The sequence below is a fragment of the Aplysia californica genome, unplaced genomic scaffold (assembly GCF_000002075.1).
Source record: "Aplysia californica isolate F4 #8 unplaced genomic scaffold, AplCal3.0 scaffold00576, whole genome shotgun sequence".
In the NCBI taxonomy this organism is placed as follows: Eukaryota; Metazoa; Mollusca; class Gastropoda; order Aplysiida; family Aplysiidae; genus Aplysia; species Aplysia californica.
The window spans coordinates 419,586-430,346 of record NW_004797846.1 but is presented as its reverse complement, the minus strand read 5'-3'; the positions used below and the strand labels follow the sequence as shown (position 1 = coordinate 430,346).

Genomic DNA, 10,761 nt, shown 5'->3' with positions numbered 1-10,761 from the left:
GTCAGCATGCCACACATATTCTATTTAAAAGGCATATTGAAAAAGAATAGGACACAGTACTAGTAAACACATACAGTTGGGCACAGATGACATGAACATGGACAACTCAAAAATCACCGCGCCGATAGATAGTACAATTTTTCATTCCTCAGCTAAACCTCTTTAATCTTTGGTCATCTGTGTCGGTTAACCCAAATTAAGGATATGTCAACACATCAGTCAGTCCCATATGTGTCCGATTTATCAGAGCCAGATTTTACTATTATAAAATAAAAAAGTAAACTTTTAAATATCTATATGGGGAGTCTGGTAGTTTATATAGACTATACTACTACTTGATTTAAAGGTTAAATGTATGAAAAAGTTTGGGGGAATGCAAAAATCTGGGGAACACAGCCTTGGGAAGAGTTGGTGGCATCTATTAACTGTCCCATGAAGCATGGTTAGCATAACTCTTTTTTCCGAGGGGGGGCTCACCATTGACATGAAATCTAAAAGTGACGCACATGTCACTAAATTGGTTATTAAATAAAAACAAATAAACATATTTACACGGTTCTTCATCTAATAGAATAATTCCCGGGAAAAAAAGACTGCTATTGCTGAAAAATAGTTTGACGTCGGAGTCGTAATAAAGGAACGTGCCTAAGTTGCTGCCAGGGGCTCACCACACAGCAGATGCAACCGCAAGCAGCTGGGAGTGGCTTGCCGGAGATAAGGAGTAGACACTGCGTTTGGCTATGGTGAGAATGAAATTAATCCAAAACTCCATTGGATGTTCTTAAATTATATATATTGGGAGGAAAGTATTCAAGGATCTCAGCTGTGGCTGGTTGGACGGTGCTCTGGTGTGGTATGTACCTTCTTTCCTATCAAACATCTAATATCATTATCTCTCCTTCTTTTTTTGTTAAGTTACTCTCTAGCAACTTCTCTAATCTTTGGAACTTACATGACCTAACTGTGTTGCAAGTGCTGTAAAACGCTTATTAAGACTAAACTAAACTAAAAGGCTCTCCATCCACTGTACTCCTTACTGCTGGAGAAGGATATTGAATTGGAAGTCCTGCCTCTCAAATAACCTCCTCGCAGTGTTGAAATGGCCTTTTAACACTTACAGTACCGTTGGCGACAGTCGCCAGGCTGTAGTTTGCGCACCAGGTACACTAAACATAATTAAACAACGAATGGACGCACTGCACTGAAGTAAATACCAAAGGAAGTCACTCTATATGATAGTTGAATGGTTGATCAACCTCTATGAATTTTAAAAGCATATTTCTTGGGCTGCCAAGGTTTTTTTTAATAAAAAAAAATTCTACCATGGCTTCAGCATTCTAAACTGGTGCGGTAGTTGAGGGTTTTTCGCTATATCAGCCTTCGGAACTCTAAGTGTTAATAAACCCATACACTTAAAATTACCTTTCCCCACGGCCGAGGATCCAAGTAGGTGTCTTGTGGCTCCGTAGAGCCTGGCATGTCAATCTCACCTACGTAGATGGAGGGTGTCGTCATTGTCCCATCAGACGAACGTGGTGCAACGCTGTGACTGAGAAAGGACAAGAAGATTCAAGCAATATTAAGTGAGGAATTATGGTGAAATCAGGCTTTCGTCACAATAATGAAATCAAAGAAAGACATTGTTTTCCACCGATTTAGAAATCTTTATAGAATTTTTTCATTTTTGGCTCAACATCTTTAATGTCCATTTAAAATCAAACTTTTGAGCACGTTTTAACTGAAAATAGAAATTTTCATTCTTCAAGGATGTGAAAGCTATGGCAGTCATTGACCCTATTGGTATGCCCTGGGGTCATTTTGTACCCCCAGGGTTGTATTCTTCACATTTTAGAATATTTCTAGTAGGTAGATCTCTTTGAAACTTTCAGTATTTCTCAAAAAATCATTTTGACAGACTGCTATGCAAAGCGTATGGATTGGATTAATGAGTAAATTTCCTCTTTGAAAGCAGTGGCACAGAGCATAAAAAAAATATTATGTGACAAAAGGGGGGGGAAAAATAGAGAGTATTATATGTGGGGTAGAAAAACCCAGTATAATGAAATATATAGAAGTATAGAGATTTTGCTGTAAATTTTTTCTGCAGGAGAGGTTAGGTTTCCTGAAAAGTTGTGACACTTTTTGCCAGAGAAAAATTTTGAAAGAGCATGAAGACATTTCTTTTTGAAAAAAATTTAAAGCTATAATAGTTTTAGTAAGAGTTTTACGACACTTGCAACACAATAAGGTCATATAAGTGCCGAAAAATAGATGTGTCAGAAGAAAAAATCACCCACAAAGCCCTCATAAAAGAAATAAAAAACAATTTAGGAATGTTTGCAAGTGTGGCTAACAAACAGTAAAAATTGTATTTAATTTATTTACAAACTGTGCCGAACAACAAAAGTTTTCATTAAAGCCTCTAAATGGAATGAGCTCTTTAACTACTTAAGAAGCATTAGAAGAGGACCAGTACCAGGCATATCATCTGGCAGATTAACCCTATGTGTATACCCTGGGGTCATTTTGTACCCTCGGGGTTGTATTCTTCACATTTTAGAATACTTCTAGTGCGATGATCTCTTTGAAACTTTCAATATTTCTCAAAAAATAATTTTGACAGACTGCTATGCAAAGCGTACGGATTGGATTAATGAGTAAATTTCCCCTTTGGAAATTGGTGGCACAGAGTTCCTCACATCGTATGGATATGATAGTAAAACATGACGTATGGAAAGGGTTAAGCTAGAATGGTGGGGATACATTGGCCACTTTCTGCCTACCAGGGACAAATACTATAAGTGGGATTCAACAGCCCAGCAAATGGGCAGAGACACTTCTTGATAAAATAGCTTCTCCAAGTAGGAATCAAACCCAAATCATATGGACAGAGATACTCTATAAAATAGATTCTTTGAGCAGGAATCAGAGTCAAACCACAAGGACAGACATACTTGATAGAGTACATTCTTTGAGTAGGAAAGAGACTCAAACCACCAGCAAGTAAAGGTAAAGAATTTGCCATACCATCAAGCTTCCTAAGAATTTTAGTTTTAGTAAGTGTTTTACGGCACTCGAAATTGCATAACGTCATATGAGCGCCAGAAGATTAGAGGTGTTACAAGGGAATAACAAACATAAAAAAAGAAGAAGGGGAGATAAGGACGATAGTTTTCTATGAAAGAAGGAGCAAACCACACCAGAGCACCCGCCAACCACCCACGCTTAGAGAGAGAGAGAGAGAGAAGAGGCGTCGGTGGCCTAGTGGTTAGGCTCTCGGACTCGCAACCGTAAGGTCGTGGGTTCGAATCCCGTCAGGGACCTGACTTTGTGTCCTTGGGAAAGGCACTTTACACAAATTTTCCTCACTTCACCCAGGTGGGAATGGGTACCCGGCTATAGACAGCGAAAGATCTTGTCAGTTTGTTAGTGTTTGAGCGCTTAATCGGCTGCTTGCACTGTATGCTTCCCGGGAAGCTGAGAATGTTTCGGAGTGTTCTATGGTCTGCTGGGGTAATAATATAGTGTAAAGTGCATAGAGCCTGCTGTTGAGCGGGGATATGCGCTATACAAATGCTATCTATTATCTATTAGATATATCAACAAACAGGATCATCACATTAACTATGTGCCTGTGGTTAGAAAGGTTTTCACTTACGTCAGTTTTCTAGGAATGTTGGTGGTCCCGTTGATGTTCTCCAGGTGCAGGGGGTACATCCACCAGTCACTCACCAGTTCTCCTCCAAGGGTTACATTCTCTACAATTCCCTGAACGGGTACAAAAAATCAAAACTGTTTTGTTAGCCACACAAAAGTTTACTAGTTTTAGTAGTAAGTGTTTTACGGCACTTGCAACACAATAAGGTCATATAAGTGCAGATGAATAGATGTGTTACAAGAGAGTAAAATACACAAAAAAGAAGGAGGAGAGATAAGGACGATAGATGTTTGATAGGAAAAAAGGAGCAAACCACACCTGAGCACCCACCAACCACCCACACACAGAAGTTTAAATTATCGAGGTGACATGATCTTGGAACTGTCCTTTAACTCTTGAATCCCCTCAGTTATGACTGAGCCTTTGTTTCTGCTATTTAGGAGTTGGAGGCAAGTTCTGGGGGTTGTAATGAGACATAGTGCATCAGGTTTAGGTGGCTGTCGATAAAAACTCCAGGAAACGGAGGAAAAAACTCAGGGTTTAAAGAGTTCAGGTTGTTTAAAACATTTTGGTTTACTCGTGTACATTAACATCCACTACAAAGTTCTGTCATTTCAAAGTTTGAAAGCAAAGTTAACACGCCCGATGACTGATTTCCCAGATTCATCAAGCCCACAACAGAAAACAGTGCAGCTGGTGGCTGTCTCAATAAAAAAAGATTGGAGGCCAACTACAGAGACTCAAAAGACCACCCAGTGAGGAAGCAGATTTACCCATGGGCAGTGACAATAGAGCTCCAGAGTCTGTAATTCAGTACTGAAATGAGTGGGCTACAAAAAAAATGCATTTAGTTTTTGTTTAGTTTTAGTTAGACTTTAAAAAAAAAGTTTTAGTAGAGGTTTTACGGCGCTCGCAACTGCATAAGGTCATATGAGCGCAAGAAGATTAGAGGTGTTACAATAGAGTAACAAACAAAAAAGAAGAAGGGGAGATAAGGACGATAGTTCATAGGAAAGAAGAAGCAAACCACTCCAGAGCACCCGCCAACCACCCACGTTTTAGTAAGAGTTTTAAGGCACTTGCAACACAAATAGTATAAGTGGTGATGATTAGAGGTGTTACTAGAGAATAATATAAAATAAAAAAAAGAAGGATGAGAGATAAGGATGACAGAAGTTTGAAAGGAAAGAAGGAGAAAACCACATCAGAGCACCTGCCACCCACCTACCCACAAAGGGGGGGCACTAGCGATCCGGGCGTTGAACGTCACAGATAAAAACGTGTTACAGTCTTTTTTTCCCCCTCGGCAACTGATCCCTATTACAATGATAAGCTAGTCTTGACGTAGATCTACATAATGAATTGTGCGCTGGTCTACGGAATCAAAAGTTGCCGTAAGCTAGGCTCTACACAGCAACACAACTTTTTGGTAAACAATCGAGATGACACAGGCGTGCATTTGAACGAATCGGGTCTTTTTTTTTTTTACACAGCTCATCATTTGCAGGCATTTCAGGCATTACTTATGATTCCTCTTTATATATTACTTGCTGAGTGCCTGTAATTATCTACACAAAACCTCATGTTTGCTATAACGAACACTCGGATTCAACGAGGTTTTAGGTCAGGCCCGGCGACCTCGTTGAATCCGAGTCCCACTCTACCAACTCAATACTTATGACTGTTTCTACAGTCTACAGCCACTCACTTTGATATTGAAGTTCATGTTGGTGGAGAAACCGATACGGCCTTGGTTCTCCACTAAAATGTCCACCGCCTGTCCTTTACTGCCTGTGATGTTCACAGACATCTGGAACTCTCTTTTCAGGATGCCAAAAGGTACCTAAAAAAGACATCGTACTGTATTTAAAGAAACATCCACGCCAAAAAGAACAAATTACTAAATCAAAGATTTTAAAAAACCCATCATTCATACATCGCCTTAGGGAAATTGAATTTCAAGTGATAAGTGTGATGGGAATAAATATATATACCAAATTATAAACAAATTCAAAGATTAGTACATATTTATAGAAACGCTGATATCAAAAGGAAGAAATTACCAAATCAAAGATGAAAAAAAACATGATTCATACATCTCCTTTGCGAAATATTCCAAAAGATAAGTGTGACAGGAATAAACATGAATGTGTAATTATAAACAACTTCAACGATTAGTACATCACAGCTGGTTGTTATAGTGTAGCACCCTTTTGCACTGGCATTGGTGATGAAGCAGAGACATTCGACATTTCGAAACCTTTGGGTATTTTTATGCCCCCATCAACACAATATATATCACTTAAAAAGCAGGCTTCCAACCCTCCTGTCAAGGCCGACCTGAGCTAGCTAGGAGGGATACGACATCCCAGCAGAAAGACTGAGATACTTGATAAAAATTCTCGCCACTTATGAACTGAACTCGGGTCTCCTGCATGCCACAGAAAAGAACCTAACAACTACACCACAGATAGCGATATACTCTACGTCACAAAAGTTTGAATGATAATGCACAACCATATTTATCAAATTTGTTAAGAATGTACATTCCAACTCGCAGTTTAAGGTCATCAGCTGAAAAAAAGAAATTTATTTTGCCATCTATGAAACTTAAAACAATGGGAGAAAGGGCATTTGAATACAAAGGCTCCAAGATCTGGAATGCTTTACCTAGTACTTTAAGAGAGATCAAACCTTTTGATTCATTAAAATGTCAGCTGAAGTCGTTTATGTTCGTAAATTAATAATAATAATTTGAATATTTGAAGCGATTTTCTTTTAGACAACGTTTTACGTTACTGAACAAATGTAGTACGTTGTACTGTATTGTGAAGCGCTCACAGCCTGTGTACTTTAATCAGGGTTGGGCGCTATATAAATATCAATTATTATTATCATTATTACAAGAACTAAAATTAGGAGATGCAGGCCTACTTACAGCATTGACCATGACCACCGCCCTGTCTCGGATTCCTCGAGTGTAGAGAATCGTAGGACTTGAGTAGTCCTTGGTCAGGATGAAGCGATACAGGATAAAGCCAAAATACTGTAGATGAAAACAAAGAAAAAGAAAGGAAATAAGATTTTTAAAAATCCTTTTAGCTGCGAGCATTTTGCTCTTGGCAGCGAAATGCCTCCGTCAAGTAACCACATGTCCTAGTCATCTGGTCAACGCCAGAGAAGAGCAGGCTTTGTAAGTTTGTAGGCGTGTGTAGGAGTCTGCGTCGAAGAACTGCCAGGTTTAGGCAGTGAAGGAGAAGATGTTCAACGGTCTCCTCGTGGTAGTCACAGTGTCTGCAATGGGGTTCCCACATGGGGTTGATCCAGTTTATGTGCTTGTTGGTGTGTAAGTGTCAGGAAATAAGATAGATAAGATAAGATGAGATGAAATAAGATAAGATAAGATCAGATCAGATAAGATAAGACTTTGTTATCCCGTGGAAAATTTTCTAAAATAAAGGGGGAATAAAAGAAATAGGCTTTGGTACCATATGGACAGCACTGTGGAAAACTCATGAAGTTTGATTTGAAAATATATATAGGCCTAATTAATAAAAAACAACAAAATGTAATGAAAAAGGCAAAGAGAGTCCATTATTCAGAGTGACCAGGGAGAAACAAGCATGGCATTGATTGCTCTGTGCCTTGAGTACCTCATTGTATAAAGAGAGAGTACTTAACCCTATCAGTACGTCGTGTTTTACTTTCGTATCCATACGATGTGGGGGACTCTGTACCACCACTTTCAAAGAGGAAACTTACTCATTAATCCAATCAGTACACTTTGCATAGAAGTCTGTCAAAATGATTTTTTGGAGAAATACTGAAAGTTTCAAAGAGATCTTCGTACTAGAAGTATTCTAAAATGTGAAGAATACAACCCCAGGGGTACAAAATGACCCCAAGGCGTACGGATAGGGTTAAGTAAATCAGAGTGACTTCCTTAGACAGTTTTTAAAAAGGTGAAATCAGCATAAAGATCCCGACATCTTAGCACTCTTCAACCCTTAACATATACGTCACAACGTGGTGGAATCAGGCGCTCGTCAATTTTAGGGTATGTGGAGTTATTGGTATCATTTGAAAACTGATTTATTTGCCTTGCTTCAAATGAAATAAATATCTATTTTATCTTCAATGGAACGACAAAGCACAGCTGATTAAAACCTGTCAATTCTTTGCCATATCGACAGACCGAAGGGCTAGAACCCAAATGGCCGCTGGATCGGAAAAGTAAAAGTAAAGTATCTTCAATGGAACTCGAGATATCTACATTTGAAGGAAGTGAGGTTGCCTGGTTTCAGTGGTGAAATAAATAAGCAAGAAAATGGACATCAAAGTTTGATAACCCCCAATAGCTAAAGAACCTTTAAAAAAATGAAAAATGACATATTTTGTGTCTTTAATCAATGTTTTTCAGTAAAATTCAAGGGGAAATGTCTTTTCACATGGACATAAAAGAGGTAAAGCCAAAATATACAAAAGTGATAAATATTTCCAAACTAGTGGAAAAATGCTTGTTTCTCCAATTTTGTTATTTTGACGAGCGCAGGTAATAAGCATTTGACAGATTTGATGCTTTTATAGAACCTATTAAGGAGGCCTATTTCAAGGATATGAAGTGAATGAAATAGTGAGGTCACTAATGGGAAAAGCTCACTCATCATAATGCAATATAAAATACAATTTCTGTGAAAACAGGAAGAGAAAAACTGTCCGCTCTCAGGCCTCAAGAAATCAGACGCGTAATGCTGAAATACAAACTGATGCAATTTATTTATCAGAACAATATGTGAGGCATTGTGGTGAAATCAGGCACTCGTCAAGATAATGAAATCGAAGAAACAGGCATTTTTCTTCCAGTGAGACAATTTTTGTTGAATTTTTGTTTACGGCTCACACGTTTGATGTCCATATAAAAATACATTTACATGTGAATTTTACTGAAAAACGTTGACAAACGGCACAAAACATGTATGTTTTCAGTTTTCAAGGACTCTCATTCTCTAGAAGTTTCAAAACTTTGGCCGCCATTTTCTCGCAAACTTTACCTCAGAAAGCAGGCTACCCTCAGTTTCTTTAATCGCAAACATCTCAAGTTCTCTTTAAGATAGATGGGTATTTTTTCACTTAAAGAAAGACAAATAAACAAGCTTTATGACTATACCAATAACTCCATATGCCCACCTGATTCCACCACGTCGTGACACATATAGCAAATACAGTGGAGCCTGCTTACATCAAAATCTGTAGGACCATTGAATTTCCTTCGGTTTACCCGGGTTTTCGGTTTAAAGACATTGCTCACATAGAGGGGAAAAAATATCAGGGATTCTTTTTTCTTTCCGTTTATCCCTGCTTTTGGTTTAACTGTGTTCGGTTTAAGCAGACTCCACTCTAAACATACCCAAGGCACTGAACAAAAATAAACAGAATAAATTGTAAAACAGACAACATATTGAAGAAGCAGTTCACTACACATGAACTGATATTGAATTACTATAACTGTTTTGAGACGAAAAGACAAAATAATTTCATTTTCTTTCCTGTTCTGGAATGAAGATAGTCATAATCAAGGCACTCCTAGAATGGACAAGAAAAGATCAAACTGACAATAATAGTAATAATAGATTGTATTTACATAGCGCTCTATCCCATACTAGCATAAGCTCTGAGCGCTTTATACACAATATTGAACAATATTACACAAATGACTCACAAATTTGATCCTCTCCATAGGTATGGGGTAAGCTGTTCGCACAGGCCCCTCAGGACACAGAACACTCAGAGCATCCTGTACTGTCGAAACCTGGACACAAAAGAACAAAAATATTTAAACTTTGTAAAAACAACAAAACAGTCTTTTGAGCCTAATATCAATTAAAGGTTCAGTCTTTAGTTTGAGTAAGAGTTTTACGGTTCTTGCAACACAATATGGTCATATGAGCGCCAGAAGATAAGAGGTGTTACAAGAGAGTAAGAAACACAAAAAAGAAGGAGGAGAGATAGAGACGATAGATTTTTTATAGGAAAGAAGGAGCAAACCACACCAGAGCACTCGTCAACCACCCATTTAAAGGTTCACAAGACTGAAAAAGGTCTGTAAAGGGAATCAAGAGCAAACAAAAATGACATCTAGTAGAGAAAACAAAGATCAGTTAGCTATATATATGACATTGGAAAAAACATGGACAAAGTTAAAGCCACAGAAAAAAGAGAGCCTACAAGCAAATGCTAAGCAGAAAGGTTTTTTAGAGGTCTATGAATAGCTCTCAGGAAGCTATGGGGCAAGGTGAGCAAGAGCCAGGGAAGGTAAATATACCATTATGTCTGCTACCATCACATAGAAAAACATAGTAATATCTAGTCAATTTAACACTACATGGCAGGCAAAATGAATATGTTACTCTGCTGTGACCAAGAGCCTCATGCAAATGAATAAATTCATTTTAGTTTGCATTGTACCACATGATGTTCCATTCACTGGCTGTACACTCGAAGAATTATAAGCCAAATTTCAGCAAGAAAAACTAATTCCGAGTTTTTTTTCATTAATTTTAGTACGAGTTTTAAGGCACTTGCAACACAATAAGGTCATATAAGTGCCAAAGAATAGAATTGTCACAAGAGAGTAACATACACAAAAAAGAAGGAGGAGAGATAAGGACGATAGATGTTTGATAGGAAAGAAGGGGCAAACCACACCTGAGCACCCGCCAACCACCCACATTCCGAGTTTTCTCTTCTTCTTTCAAAGAGAGGTCTTATCGTAACTGGTCAAAGGCTACTCACAAAGCTCATGGGGACTACGCCGTATGCTGTCTTGGTGGTATTGGCTGGAATTGGTATGTGAGGAAGAGGCAGATACTGGTGAAAGAAGAAGACGAGAGGCAAATTATGTCTCATGTTGAGGTGCTGTTCATATGAGTTTTGGTGAAATAAATAGGTTATATAAGTGCTGAAGATAAGAGGTGTTTCTAGCGTGTAACATACAAAGGGAAGAAGGGGGAGAGACAAAGATAATAGAAGTTTAGTTTTAGTAAAAGAGTTTTTTTAAAATATTTTTTTTAGTAGAGGTTTTACGGCGCTCGCAACTGCATAAG

General features: G+C 38.2%; 1 protein-coding gene across 3 annotated transcripts in view; it reads right to left on the bottom strand.

The window, feature by feature from the left end:
* Positions 1–10,761, bottom strand: part of LOC101863293 (beta-galactosidase) — a 29,188-nt gene that overhangs the window by 4,818 nt on the left and 13,609 nt on the right. For 2 of the 3 annotated variants that reach the window (XM_035972090.1, XM_005107108.2), the window contains exons 11-15: positions 10,451–10,525; positions 9,378–9,467; positions 6,597–6,704; positions 5,367–5,501; positions 3,659–3,768 (exon numbers count right to left, since the gene is read on the bottom strand). In XM_035972090.1, coding sequence (XP_035827983.1) covers positions 3,659–3,768; positions 5,367–5,501; positions 6,597–6,704; positions 9,378–9,467; positions 10,451–10,525 — 518 coding nt within the window. Of the gene's footprint in view, positions 1–1,422; positions 1,550–3,658; positions 3,769–5,366; positions 5,502–6,596; positions 6,705–9,377; positions 9,468–10,450; positions 10,526–10,761 lie in introns of all 3 variants that reach the window. The other variant, XM_035972091.1, reaches the window with a different exon arrangement.